Genomic DNA, 14,876 nt, shown 5'->3' with positions numbered 1-14,876 from the left:
ATGTTTTATGTGCTTTATGTACAAAATAAAACCACCACTCAACACAGTTATCCATGTGTGTCATTTCCCTCCGTTTATTGAGTTACATCAGCGTCAGGTTAATATAGTAACGTCTCAAAATATGCATAGTGGCCAGTTTATCCAGATTTGTTTGATCTTCCACCTTAAATACATCTGTGCAAAACCATTCCTCGTTGCTTGAAGTGATATCCGCCCTTTTCACGTGAGTGAGAAACAATAGAACCGTGAAACATATGGAATGGACATTTATGACATGCAAAACTGTACAAATTATTAAAAAGCATATCCTAAGCAAAGCAAAAAAACAACTGAGATGAGAATGAGCTCGTTTTCCTGTTACTACTGGAATGATACTGCAAAACTGAAAGCCAATTTATTGTAAACCTTTTAACAAACTAATCCAATTGTGCGAGTTTCACCATTTGTGGAATGAGCAGACTTGAATCTGGTGCAGAAATCAAGACGTGAGGACCGAACAGAAGCCTGCATGAGGCGGGAGACTCGCTTTCTTGTGCAACTAAATTAAATCAACTGCAAACAGAATAAGGGACAAAGTGAAGCCTGTGTTGCTCATTAGACATGCACTTTTTTGAGAAGTTTTAACCATTTCTATTTTTTTTTTGTTTTGTTGCTGCAATTTGACAACTACATAAACGACAAATATATATTGGTTTTGTGGGAGCAGATTCTTAAAATGTAGTTTAACATTAGCAGTGGTGTATGTTTTAACACTTAGCGGTATAAAATTACTGTCATCCATGAATGATTTTCTGAAAAGTGAACATTTTCTGAAAAGTTTCCCTGTTTTTCCAGGGTAGAAAGTGCCAAACTATGTGGGTGAAGCAAAGTGTGTTGACTATTTCCCATACTGTAACCATGAAACCATCCAGGAACTAAACTAAGAGGCTTTTGTCTGCAAATCTCCAATTACATGTTGGACAAGTTTTACAATTTAGACCTAACAGCTCCAGCAGAAATATGATATTTATATGCAAACTTGCTGATATTTGTACAGTTTTGGTCAATGCATAAAGCAGGAGTGAAGCCGGCGGGCATTATGCAGTTTTTTTTTGTTTGTTTTTTTGTAGTAAAACAACTTGGCCTGCGTCTCACAAAAATATGAAAAGAAATAAAAATACAGAAGGCAGTATCATCTCACAAAACAAAATAAAAGAACTGACGCAACTGAAGGTTTTTTTGTTTTAAATGGTGCGGGTATATTAAAATAATTCTTTAAAAATAAAAGCAGTGAGATTTTTTTCCACATAGTTTATCTCTTCAATATTTCCTTATTATATATTATACTATACTTTTAACCTATGTACATTACTGTGATGTGTTTTCACAGGTCATGTTGGTTCACGGAAGGTTCGGATTACATGGAGACTGGCGATGATGATGGCAACAGATTCCAAGGTGTCGTCATGTCAGAAAGCCTCTAGAAATTCCTACAAATATAGGACAGGAAGCATTAGATGAGGTCTCGCATCCATTTAGCTGAAGTAACAAACGAATCACTGCACACATCACTTTTAAAAGCAAATAAAAAATATACATCGTTGCGGTTTTCTCCTGGTAAATTAGTGGGATTCTATAATGGAATCATCATTCCCGTATGGTCCACAGCTGAGGAGTGAGGGACGTGACAGTATTTTCCACCTTGAAATGGCTAAATGATAAATAAATTAAAGTTCACCCCTAACCCCGGTCTATGTACAAACACCAGTAACAATTCAATCCAGAATGGATCCTCCACTTTTTCCTCCAATCAGCTTTGCGGGTCGTTATCCAATGCGTGTCCTGGTCGCTCAAACATCCACTCGCACATACAAACGCTCTCATGTTGGTGTTTTTTTTTCCTTTGTATGTTCCCCAGTGGTGATTGTTTATGCAAATTAGGTGGGAGGGGCCTGTAGTGCGACTGTATGGGAGGGGGTGGGGCACTGTTACAGGCAGACTCTCAGTTTGTTGTGATTGGTTCACTGTTGAGTCCATCATGTGTCCCAGCTTGCGCGGTCTGTGCTCTCCAGTGAGAGGGACTTTGTCTTGTGCGGGGAGGCGGGGCTTGGCGGGCTGCTGAAGGTGGAGCTGTTGGAGGCAGTGGAGTGCCGGGGCGAATCGGAGTCCTGGAAAACAAAAACAAAAAAATATTGTAAAAACAGAGACAGCGTCTACAGAATATATTGCTCAAGAGAGTCACTCACTACTATAATAATCTAAGGCTAAAGGTTTACTTCAAAAACACAAGATGAAGACAATGGACATATGAAAAATTAGCTACACCATCCTTTAAAATGTATGGGGTCGGTAAGGCTACATTTATTTGATTAAAATTGAGTAAAAACAGTAATATTGTGTATCTTTATTATTATTGCAATTTGAAATAATTTCTCTGTTTCTCTTTATACATACACCGATCAGGCATAACATCATTATCCTAATATTGTGTTGGTCCCTCTTTTGTTGCAAAACAGCCCTGATCCATCGAGATATGAACCCCACTAGACCCCTGAAGATGTGATGTGGTATCTGGCCAAGATGTTAGCAGCAGATCCTTTAAGTCCTGTAAGTTGCGAGGTGAGGCCTCCATGGATTGGACTTGTTTGTTCAGCTCATCCCACAGATGCTCCATTTGATTGAGATCTGGGGAATTTGGAAGCCAACTCAACACCTCAAACTCGTTGTTGTGCTCCTCAAACCATTCCTGCTTTGTGGCAGGGCACAGTATCCTGCTGAAAGAGGACACCGCCACCAGAGAATACCGTTTCCATGAAAGGGTGTACATGGTCTGCAACAATGCTTTGGTAAGTGGTACGTGTCAAAGTAACATCCTCATGGATGGCAGGACCCAAGGTTTCCCAGCAGAACATTGGCCAATGCATCACACTGACTCACACCAGCCACGTGATGTAAAAGAAAGCGTGATTCATCAGACCAGGTCACTTCTTCCATTGCTCCGTGGTCCACTTTTAGCGGTGGACAGGGGTCAGAATGGGCCCCCTGACTGGTCTGCGGCTATGCAACCTTATACACAACAAACTGTGATGCACTGTGTATTCTGACACCTTTCTATCAGAACCAGCATGAACTTCTTGAGCAATTTGAGTTACAGTATCTCCTCTGTTTGATTGGACCACACAGTCAACCTTTGCTCCCCACGTGCATCAATGAGCCTTGGCCGCCCATGACCATGTTGCCGGTTCACCACTCTTCCTTCCTTGGACCACTTTTGATAGATACTGACTGCAGTCCGGGAACACCCCACAAGAGCTGCAGTTTTGATCATCTAGTCATCATCTGGCCGTTGTCAAATTTGCTCAAATCCTTACACTTGCCCATGTTTCCTGCTCCTAACACATCAAATTTGAGGACAAAATGTTCACTTGCTGCCTAATATAAAGTGTAATCACTATATCAGTGTTCATGATGTCAAGCCTGATTGGTGTGTGTGTGTGTACGTGTATATATATATATATATATATATATATATATATATATATATATATATATATATATATATATATATATATATATATATATATATATATATATATATACACAGTCTTGTTCAAAATAATAGCAGTACAATGTGACTAACCAGAATAATCAAGGTTTTTTTTATTGCTACGTGGCAAACAAGTTACCAGTAGGTTCAGTAGATTGTCAGAAAACAAACAAGACCCAGCATTCATGATATGCACGCTCTTAAGGCTGTGCAATTGGGCAATTAGTTGAAAGGGGTGTGTTCAAAAAAATAGCAGTGTCTACCTTTGACTGTACAAACTCAAAACTATTTTGTACAAACATTTTTTTTTCTGGGATTTAGCAATCCTGTGAATCACTAAACTAATATTTAGTTGTATGACCACAGTTTTTTAAAACTGCTTGACATCTGTGTGGCATGGAGTCAACCAACTTGTGGCACCTCTCAGCTGTTATTCCACTCCATGATTCTTTAACAACATTCCACAATTCATTCACATTTCTTGGTTTTGCTTCAGAAACAGCATTTTTGATATCACCCCACAAGTTCTCAATTGGATTAAGGTCTGGAGATTGGGCTGGCCACTCCATAACATTAATTTTGTTGGTTTGGAACCAAGACTTTGCCCGTTTACTAGTGTGTTTTGGGTCATTGTCTTGTTGAAACAACCGTTTCAAGGGCATGTCCTCTTCAGCATAGGGCAACATGACCTCTTCAAGTATTTTAACATATGCAAACTGATCCATGATCCCTGGTATGCGATAAATAGGCCCAACACCATAGTAGGAGAAACATGCCCATATCATGATGCTTGCACCTCCATGCTTCACTGTCTTCACTGTGTACTGTGGCTTGAATTCAGAGTTTGGGGGTCGTCTCACAAACTGCCTGTGGCCCTTGGACCCAAAAAGAACAATTTTACTCTCATCAGTCCACAAAATGTTCCTCCATTTCTCTTTAGGCCAGTTGATGTGTTCTTTGGCAAATTGTAACCTCTTCTGCACATGCCTTTTTTTAACAGAGGGACTTTGTGGGGGATTCTTGAAAATAGATTAGCTTCACACAGACGTCTTCTAACTGTCACAGTACTTACAGGTAACTCCAGACTGTCTTTGATCATCCTGGAGGTGATCATTGGCTGAGCCTTTGCCATTCTGGTTATTCTTCTATCCATTTTGATGGTTGTCTTCCGTTTTCTTCCACGTCTCTCTGGTTTTGCTCTCCATTTTAAGGCATTGGAGATCATTTTAGCTGAACAGCCTATCATTTTTTGCACCTCTTTATAGGTTTTCCCCTCTCTAATCAACTTTTTAATCAAAATACGCTGTTCTTCTGAACAATGTCTTGAACGACCCATTTTCCTCAGCTTTCAAATGCATGTTCAACAAGTGTTGGCTTCATCCTTAAATAGGGGCCACCTGATTCACACCTGTTTCTTCACAAAATTGATGACCTCAGTGATTGAATGCCACACTGCTATTTTTTTGAACACACCCCTTTCAACTAATTCAACTAATTGCCCAATTGCACAGCCTTAAGAGCGTCATGAATGCTGGGTCTTGTTTGTTTTCTGAGAATCTACTGAACCTACTGGTAACTTGTTTGCCACGTAGCAATAAAAAATATACGAAAAACCTTGATTATTCTGGTTAGTCACATTGTACTGCTATTATTTTGAACAAGACTGTATATATATATATATATATATATATATATATATATATATATATATATATATATATACATATATATATATATACATATATATATATATATATACACTGTCAGAAAAAAGGTACATTGCTGTCACTGGGGCGGTACCCTAAGGTACAAAACTGAAAAGGTACTACTATGTACCTTTAAAGTACTACTATGTACCTTTAAGGTACTACTTCGCACTCTTAAAGTACTGATATGTACCTTTTAAGGTACTAATATGTACCATTTAGGACTGAGTAAGGTACAAAGATGTACCTTTTCACTTTTGTACCTTAGGGTACCGCCCCAGTGACAGCAATGTACCTTTTTTTCTGAGAGTGTATATATATATATATATATATATATATATATATATATATATATATATATATATATATATATATATATATATATATATATATATATATATATATATATATATATATATATATATATATATATATATATATATATATATATATATATAAATTTAAAAAAAAAACACACACACACACACATTTCTTATAAATATATAAGAAACCTTTTTCTATTATATCTTATCAGTTTAAAAAAAATTATACTGTTTAATATTTTTGAGGAAATCATTATGCTTTTTTCAGGATTTTTTGATCAAAATTACAGTTCAAAATTTATTTATTTATTTATATATATATATATATATATATATATATATATATATATTTTTTTTTTTTTTTTTTTTTTTTTTGAAACAATGTAAAACTCTTAACTAATAATTTTGCTGAATAAAAGGAAATTTCCTTTCTTTAAAAAAATAAATAAAATAAAAAATATTGCCGACCCCAAACTTTTGAACGGTAGTGTGCACATGCAATGAATAAAAAAATACTGTAAAGTTGCAAATAAACCCAGTCAAGTTGATTCTGACTTTTAGCCATTTTTAACAGGATGGCTTTGTAAACATGACATGCTTGGTTCACCATTTCACATGCCGCCATATAGAGAATATTAATCAGTATTAAAAGGATAATTCACCAAAAACAAAACAAAAAAAACATTAGACCCCACTAACTTTCATTGTATGGACAAAAACAGTTGAAACATTCTTCAAAACATCGTTTGTGTTCTGCAGAAGAAAGAAAGTCATACAGGTTTGGAACGACATGAAGGTGAGTATATGAGGACAGAATTTTCCTTTGGGTGAACTACCCCTTTAACACTTTAACTTACCCAAAATATACAAATAGCAAAACTACATATGTGCTAAACTACTTGAATTTTGCTTGATTTAAAGGACAATAGTTGAATGTTTACATTATATACTATTGCATTTGCCTTCCTGACGGGCCTCTGCCATGTCTAAAAAGCATAAAAGTGGTGGTGGTCCTTTAATCGAGCCGCGTTTTTGAGAAAAAGGCACTATAAAGTAAAGGCACATTAAGTGCTTTTTCTCAAAAACACACTCATGGCAAGTGGTTCGCAGTTGTTAACTCTGGTTTTGATTAACTTATTTCTTAAGCTTTGCTGCAAAGCGACTCCACAGACTTGAAACATACTCTTTGCAAGTATGTTAATGCAAACTAAATGTTCACATGTTGCATTCCAAAGGGGGCGCTATAGTACACTAGTGTAGTTTTCTTCTACTGTTAAAGAAGCACGCCGACTTTTTGGGACTTGAGCTAATTCACCGTATCCCCCAGAGTTAGATAAGTCCATACATACCGGTCTCGTCTCCGTGCGTGCCATAACTCTGTGTGTACTATGTGTATAGTTACACTGTGTTCTAAAACTGACGGTAAATGAAACGGTTATGTTGACGGAAGTTAGCCTATTTTCAGGCGCTGAGTAATACCATTGCGCCACTGCTATGGCAGCAAAGTTCCCTGATTACTACGCTGGAATGAGAGTTTAGTTCCTAGCCATATCGGTCTAGAAAAATCACACATTTACCGTCAGCCTTAGTACACGATGTAACTATACACATCACAACATGTAAAAAGAAAAATGTTGGCGTTATTTTGTCACTTATTGAGCAGTAGACAATGGAGCCGTTTACTCCCAGTCTTTGTGCTAAGCTAGGTTAGCGGTGGGTGCGTCAGACAGAGTTATGGCACGCACAGAGATGAGAATGTTGTTTATGGACTTATCTAACTCTGGGGCATACGGTGGATAAGCTAAAGTCCCAAAAAGTCGATGTGTTCCTTTAATATGTTTATCCCTAGCTACCTGAATAATTACACATTTGGTTTAATGACAGTCATTTCCTAAGTTTAGCACCACCTTTAGTATCCACCAAGCATTTGTGTACTTGCATATAAGTAGATTTCTAGCCCAACTCTCTTTTCTTCTCGTAAAGACTTTCATTTTCACAGGGGCTGGCCAGCGGGAGCAGTATGAAGGCGAAACATGCGGATGGAAGCTTGGCATTCCCAACCGAAGCACTCTGCTTCACTTGTGGGCAGTGGACGACAAGGCTGTGGGGTTTAAAAATGGGTAGTGGGTAAAGCACTCTGCAGGGTTGCCCGAGTGAGCGGATGACAGCAGGCGTGTATGTGCGTGTGTGTGTTTCACTGCAAAAGTGTGGCGTTTACCTTCATCTTACTAAGCAGGGTCCTTAAAGCCCTTTTCAGATCAGGGGTCTTCTCCGAGGGCGATACCGCCTGCCACTGAGAAGGAAAGGGCAGACTGAGTGCCAGAATGGCTTCCACACTTGTTGAAGGAGAATAGGGCGGCCAGGGAGCGCAAAGCGCAGAGACATGGGGGGATGACGGGTGAGATAAGGGCGCAGGTGGGTGGTTTGCTAAGGATACTGTTGGATGTAGTGGAATGGGGCGGCAGGCATAAAGTGGCGAAAGCACTGACAAAGCTAGGTGGAGGGGAAACACAGCACTAGGGCTCACTTGCATTCAACTGCTTTGAGGCAAACCGGCCTCATGGGAAGGAATGGGGAAAGCTGTTTTTTAAGTCAGGAGGTGTGCAGAAAAAAATCTAACAGATTATAGAACGTGTTGTAGGGTGAATAAATTATCTTTTTTTTTAGAAACAACAGTAAGTAGATCATTGACAGTTAACTCTGACTTTGTGTTTTCAAATATAACACTGGTGTATGAGAGAAAAGAGATCCTACAAAAAGAACAAAAAATAACTTGTGTAGTCCGTTTTTATAGAGATAGTTCACCCAAAAATAAAAATTGAATGTTTATCTGCTTACCCCCAGAGCATTCAAGATGTAGGTGTGTTTGTTTCTTCAGTAGAACACAAATTAAGATTTTTAACTCCAACCGTTGCTCGTATAATGCTTGTCAAACGATCAGTTTCAGTGAGAAACTGATCGTTTTAGGGGTTTTTTTACCTCATATCAGACAAATCTCATCTAGTATTCCCAGCGCCATTACTTCCGTCGAATAAGGTCAAAATCCCGGTGCAATCATAGACAATTTACATAGATTCCTCGTTCAACCGATCTGTGCAGGCACTAATGAGGATCTATATTTATATATCTGTGATCACACCGGGATTTTGACATTATTGGATGAAAGTAATGGAGTTGGGAATACTAGATGAGATTTGTCTGATATGAGGTTAAAAAAAATGCCACAAATACTGTTCGGTTTCTCGCAAAAAAACGATCGTTTCGTGTCTCAAGACATCAAGTTGTCGCCACAGGGCTTAATATGGATTCCTATGTCTGTGTTTTTTACTCTGAAATAAATACACCCCATTGACATGCATCATATGAGCAACGGTTGGAGTTAAAAATCTTCATTTGTGTTCTACTAAAGAAACAGACACACCTACATCTTGGATGCCCTGGGGGTCAGCAGATAAACATCACATTTTCATTTTTGGGTAAACTATCCCTGGTGCCTAAAACTGTTTGCGTATAATAAGATGTGTCTTCACATGCTTCAGAAACAAAGTTAAACGTTAAATAAATTAAACGATTGTTTGTCACATTCAAGTGCTTTTTGTTGGATAGAATAATAAGTAATGTAAGCTAAAAATGCATTGAAGATTTTGAATTAAATATACAGTCTTGATAAATATTATTTGTGCTATTGTACACATGCTATCTAGATAGTCAGCTTGATTTTGGTCAAATAAATCCTATTTTTGTCTAAATTACATACAATATGCATCAAATGGTCAATATAGATTGTGAATGGAAAAACGAATAAAATTAATAAAACCCACCACAGCAGTAGTCCTCCACCATGTTTAAAGTTTCACAGTAATAAATACGACTTGTGAGGTTATTCATGCCCAGTTTCCAATAAGAAACCTTGTATTCCTATAGCACGTGAAGTCAGCATAAGGCTTAAATTCATCATGGATACTATAGCTTGCTGGACATGTGCCGTGATGTCCCTGCATTGTGCAAATCTGGCATTGATGTGATGAGGTAATGAAGATACCACTGTCCTGATTCCTCCATCATGACTCACCTCTCTATCAAACTGAGAGAGTGGCGCTTCGCCCACATCCATCCCTCCTCCTGAAGACAGCGAGCTCTCTGAAGGTGATGTCATGGTCTGACGTTTGGAGCTGTAGCTGCTGCTCGACAGCTCCCTCCTCAGTGCGCTCCCGTTCTGAGAGGAGGTCCCTGATAGAGAGGACAGGAAAGAAGTTGGTAGAAAATGAAACGCATAGAAATCTGATAAATATAATAGCAGCTACGTGCGTGTACTTACGCATTCCTAGACCACTGCTTGCGCTCATGGAACGCCCAGGTTCGGCTCGGTTTTTGGTGATTGAGGGGATGCTGACGGATCCACTGAACCCGGCCCGATTGTCCTGGGCACGCACATTCTACAGGTTACACAGAGAAACACCACACACACACACACAGAGGAACAGGGACACACAAGCATGCAATGAGTGAGACAAACATGACTTGATGAAAACAAACTATGGGTTTCAATATAATGAGCTTTATGATATGTTGCTATCCATACAGGATGCATAAATGACCCATGACACATCAATAAATGTAGAGAGAAGATAATGTCACATGATCCTTCAGAAATCATTCAAAAATGCTGATTTGGTGCTCAAGAAACATTTCATATTGTGGTAAATGTTGAAAACAGTTGTGCTGCTTAATATTTTTGCAGAAACATTTTTGGATCCTTTTATTTCAGGATTCTTTGATAAATAGACAGTTCAAAAGAACAACAAATACTCTAAATAGAAAATTGTATTAATGTTCTACAATTACATTTGATCAATTTAATGTATCCTTGCTGAATAGAACTATATATATATATATATATTTTTTTTTTTTTGACAATGACTTGATAAAGGACCAGAAAAGTACAAAGCAAAATGAGGTTGTAAAAGCATATTCCAACTTCAATACAAGCCAAGCTCAATCAAGAGCATTTGAGAAACTGTTGATTATTATTGTTAATACAAATTATTTTGGTTTGTTTTCTTTGAAAAAAGCAAAAAACAAGGTTACACTGATGCAATTACAGTGTAAGTGAAGGGGGGCAGTTTTTTGAGGATTTAAAAGCTTATTTTCTAAATGCACTTAATTCCTGCATTAAAACGTGCACATTATTAGTCATACATTAAATGTAAATTGGCATATAAGACTACAATCATGTTAAAGCTGGACTATGTAACTTTTCTGTCCGCTAGAGGGAGCCTATTCAAAACAAAGGTGTGGTTTGTTGACGCCAGGTTTGAGCTCAGAATCTTGCGACGTGGTTTTCACCTCACAGCCGGTGGAAAAGAATCGGGATAGGACTCGGGCAGAAATCATGTTGATAGATGTGATTATTAACATTACTGTAGTATAAAGAGGAGCAGGACCGAGTGTTGAGGGAGCTGTGCGAGACCGCTGGAGCAATTGTTACGCAGCACACGGCTCGTGAGAGACGGGACTTTTATTTTGAAGGGACACAGTCGCCGGCGCCATTTCTGCTTTTCCGGTCATGAGTATGAGGTATCGCAGTTATGTTTATCATATTAGATACATTTAAGTCTTTTTAAAATGATGTTATGACGTTACTCTGTGTGTTCCGTTCTCACAGCGGATGCTAAGAGTAAAGCATTTCTGCCAAATAAAACCAGAAACCGAGGGTATCACAGATATGATGCAATTGACAGGCTACTCCCTCAGATGTCCCGGTTCCTTGGTTAAAGTAACAATTTTCTCACAATTTAATAGTTGGAAACATTTAGGATATTGTAAGAACTCAACTGAACAAAATATATAACACTGGCCTGGTTGTTTTTCGGATATTTTACTGCAAAAAAATCCTACATAGTGTGCCTTTAACATGCATTGTTTACATTTTGAGTATTTTAACTAACAAATTGGCCACTTTTACTTCCAATAAAAGTGCCTGACTTACAATTGAAGCAATGGTTATCTTTCCTTTTTTAAAGAAAAGGAGTGAAATATATTGTGAAATATGCTGTCGATTGAGCTTAACGTGTACTAAACCCAGAATATTCTTTTAAAAGATGAGCCTCTCACCATTGGCAGATCTCGGAGGATCTGCATTCCATCTCCAGGCCCCATATGAGCCACGTGGTTAAAATTAGTAGGATTTGAGATCAGCTTGCTCCTCCTCTCAGGATCTTTCAACATTTCTCTGCAAACACACACACAAACACAAACAAACACACACACACACACACACACACACGGGTTAATATAATAGCCTTACAATGACATTAATGACCATTTGAAATTTTCATTTGAACTTTGTCTGAAACAGTTTCATTAAAAGTGCATTCTTTGAACCAACATCCTAGCTCTGCTAACCTTTTCAGCAAAGTAGTACACAAAGGTGTGTGTGTGTGTGTGTGTGTGTGTGTGTGTGTGTGTGTGTGTGTGTGTGTGTGTGTGTGTGTGTGTGTGTGTGTCAATCACCTCCTCTGCTGCAGTCTCTCCTCCTCAGGAATACGAAATGAGAATCGTCTCTTGTTGCTCATGTTGCGTACCATCTGCTTCCTGCTGTTATCACACACTTCAGGCACCACCAGTTCATCCCCCTCTAAACACATGCAAATAATGCATTATCAGACATATTATTCAAATCTGAATTATTTATCATTTCAAACATCAACAGCCAACTCAAGATGAATGCATTTCACTGAATTATGGAGTCACTGCTGTTACCTGCAGTCTTGTTTCTGAAGTAGAAGAGTCTGACAGTTTCTAAACCCAGGAGATTCAAAGAGCCATCCATGTTCAACGGCCTGACCTGCACAGAGCCAGTGAGATCCTGGGTTTATGTATTCATTCATAAGAAGACTCATTCATGGTTTAACTTTCAATAAATAAAATGTTTGGGTGACAATGTATTGACAAAAACACAACCTTGAGCGCAAGGCTAACGGTAATGGTCTCATTAAACTGCAAAATTGTTTCCTTTCTGAAGAAATATATATATATATATATATATATATATATATATATATATATATATATATATATATATATATATATATATATATATATATATATAGTACATGCAATTTTAAACATTCTCTCAGGTAATTACTGCCATCACTAAATTTAATTTTATATATATATATATATATATATATATATATATATATATATATATATATATATATATATATATATAATATATATATATATATATATATATATATATATATATATATATATATATTTTTTTTTTTTTTTTTTTTTTTTATTGATTACATTTAGAGATGGCAGTAATTACCTGAGAGAATGTTTAAAATTGCATGTACTTGAAATATTTATGAAACATATCTACTTAATATAATTATTTTTAATAATATGTATTAATAAGTATTTTTTGCAATTTACAGCAATGTGTTATTAGCGTTTAAATGTTTTTAAATAAATCTCCTATACTCACCAAGGTTGCATTTATTTGATTAAAATACAGTAAAAACAGTAATATGAGAATTATTATAATTTAATATTAAAATATTATAATATATATGATATTTTTAAAAGTAATTTGTTCCTGAGAAGGCAAAGCTGAATTTTCAGCTCAAGTGTCACATAATCTTTCAGAAATTATAATTTGCTATTTTTTTTTATCATCAATGTTAAAAAATGTTATTCTTTTTTGTCAGGATTCTCTGAGCAAAAGAATATTCAATAGAACAGCATTTTGGTAACAATATAAAAGTCTTTATTGTAACTTTTAATACATGTAATGGGTCCTTGCTGAGTTTATGTATTCATCAAAAAAATATACTGACCTCAAATTTTTGCATCAGTTGTTCATGTATTATAGTTTGATATCTGAAATTGAAAAAAACAAACCTTTTTAAGAGGAATGGTCTGAATCCATTCCATAGTGTTCACATCAAACACATCCACTGCATTTTCACTGTAGACTGACAGGTAGGGGGCGTTGTAGCCTGCGAGATATAAAACAGCCACAAGGTCAATCCAACCAAACCTCTTCACTGCTCCATTATTTAAGCAGAAGATTAACCTCTCTCTACTCACAGCAGGCGGTGGGCGTCGCGGGCCACATCAGCTCCTGTTGGCGTGAGCGTCTGCCATGTGTGTCCACGTACACTGCAATTTTGCTGAAGCAGAGCAGCATTTCTTTATTGGTGATTTCCACAGCGCAAAGGGCATCCAGGTTGTCAGCCTTAATAAACGCCAATGTGGGGTCATCAGGATGGAGTAAGCTGATCGGAGGGGTTTCTCCATGCAAACTGTAGCGCATGAAGCCCGCTTGGTACCCTACACATAATTGCTGGCTGAACATCGCCATCCACTGGACAGTTCCTGGAGCCTGAGATTCAGAAAGGGCTGTTGATGTTGTTGTGCATCTAATCTAATGAGTATGAATTACATCTGCATATACTTAAATAAATAATGAGAGGTTTTGAATACTGTACTTGTATGTCCACAAGATGGCAGTGGCGAGACTTGCTCTTGTTAATTTCGAAGCAGGAGATCTGGCGTTTAATGGCGAGGCAGAAGCAGGTGCCATTGCGCACCACACCGGACACCAGCGCCTGGCAGTTTTTAGTATCTGCCACCTTATTCTTGTCAATCTCCCTCCCGTCGAGCCCCGCCATGGGGACCAGACACACTTGTCGGTTCCTGCCCGAGATGACGGCCAGGAGGTGCTCCATGGGCATCAGTTCTATGTGATGCACTTTCTTAATATCACCAACGCGAACGATTTCTAGCAGAAAGACAAAAATGTTCAGTGGATATTGGTCTTGCATTCGTTTAAATGTGTATGTGGTTCAATAACAATAGTGCTACATAGATTTTAAAATGCATCACAATGTGCCACAAAATGATTGGCCACAAAAGAAAAAAAGAACTTTGATAGTTTACAACCTTTAATAGATTTGTAATGTCTGACTGCTCCAACAAATAGAGAAAAATATGAAGAAAAAAAACTTAATTTAGCTGCTTTTATCCAATGAAAGGTTTACTCAGACAGATGACAGATAATGGTTATTTTTAGTCCAGCATGAGTTCAAAATGTTCAGTCATGCTCTATTTTAGTCTGTTGTTTTCATTTTCCCCAACAATTAAATAAATGTTTAGCATTCCAATGCAATAGACCCCTTTTTTCTGTCAAAACGGTTTTAAACATTTGGAAAGAACAGTCATTTTAACTCAACTTCTAAGTAAACGTATTTACCCTGAAGCAACCTGGTAGCTCATACATCAGCATTTCTGGGGTTTGAACCAATACAC

General features: G+C 37.4%; 1 protein-coding gene across 5 annotated transcripts in view; it reads right to left on the bottom strand.

Moving 5' to 3' along the window:
- Nucleotides 1-47: 47 nt before the first annotated feature.
- The window catches only part of cdc42bpab (CDC42 binding protein kinase alpha (DMPK-like) b), an 82,106-nt gene continuing 67,277 nt past the window's right edge, over nucleotides 48-14,876 (bottom strand). For 2 of the 5 annotated variants that reach the window (XM_067417803.1, XM_067417804.1), the window contains 11 exons: nucleotides 14,057-14,349; nucleotides 13,656-13,950; nucleotides 13,467-13,564; nucleotides 12,318-12,402; nucleotides 12,069-12,192; nucleotides 11,670-11,787; nucleotides 9,874-9,991; nucleotides 9,628-9,785; nucleotides 7,774-7,848; nucleotides 6,255-6,308; nucleotides 48-2,147 (listed from right to left, as the gene is read on the bottom strand). In XM_067417803.1, the coding sequence (XP_067273904.1) occupies nucleotides 2,016-2,147; nucleotides 6,255-6,308; nucleotides 7,774-7,848; nucleotides 9,628-9,785; nucleotides 9,874-9,991; nucleotides 11,670-11,787; nucleotides 12,069-12,192; nucleotides 12,318-12,402; nucleotides 13,467-13,564; nucleotides 13,656-13,950; nucleotides 14,057-14,349 (1,550 nt within the window). In that variant the 3' untranslated portion in view covers nucleotides 48-2,015. The remainder of the gene's footprint in view (nucleotides 2,148-6,254; nucleotides 6,309-7,773; nucleotides 7,849-9,627; nucleotides 9,786-9,873; nucleotides 9,992-11,669; nucleotides 11,788-12,068; nucleotides 12,193-12,317; nucleotides 12,403-13,466; nucleotides 13,565-13,655; nucleotides 13,951-14,056; nucleotides 14,350-14,876) is intronic. The other 3 variants (XM_067417805.1, XM_067417806.1, XM_067417807.1) reach the window with 2 other exon arrangements.

The sequence above is a fragment of the Pseudorasbora parva genome, chromosome 15 (genome assembly GCF_024679245.1).
Source record: "Pseudorasbora parva isolate DD20220531a chromosome 15, ASM2467924v1, whole genome shotgun sequence".
Taxonomy (NCBI): domain Eukaryota; kingdom Metazoa; phylum Chordata; class Actinopteri; order Cypriniformes; family Gobionidae; genus Pseudorasbora; species Pseudorasbora parva.
This window is presented reverse-complemented; position numbering and strand designations above follow the sequence as displayed.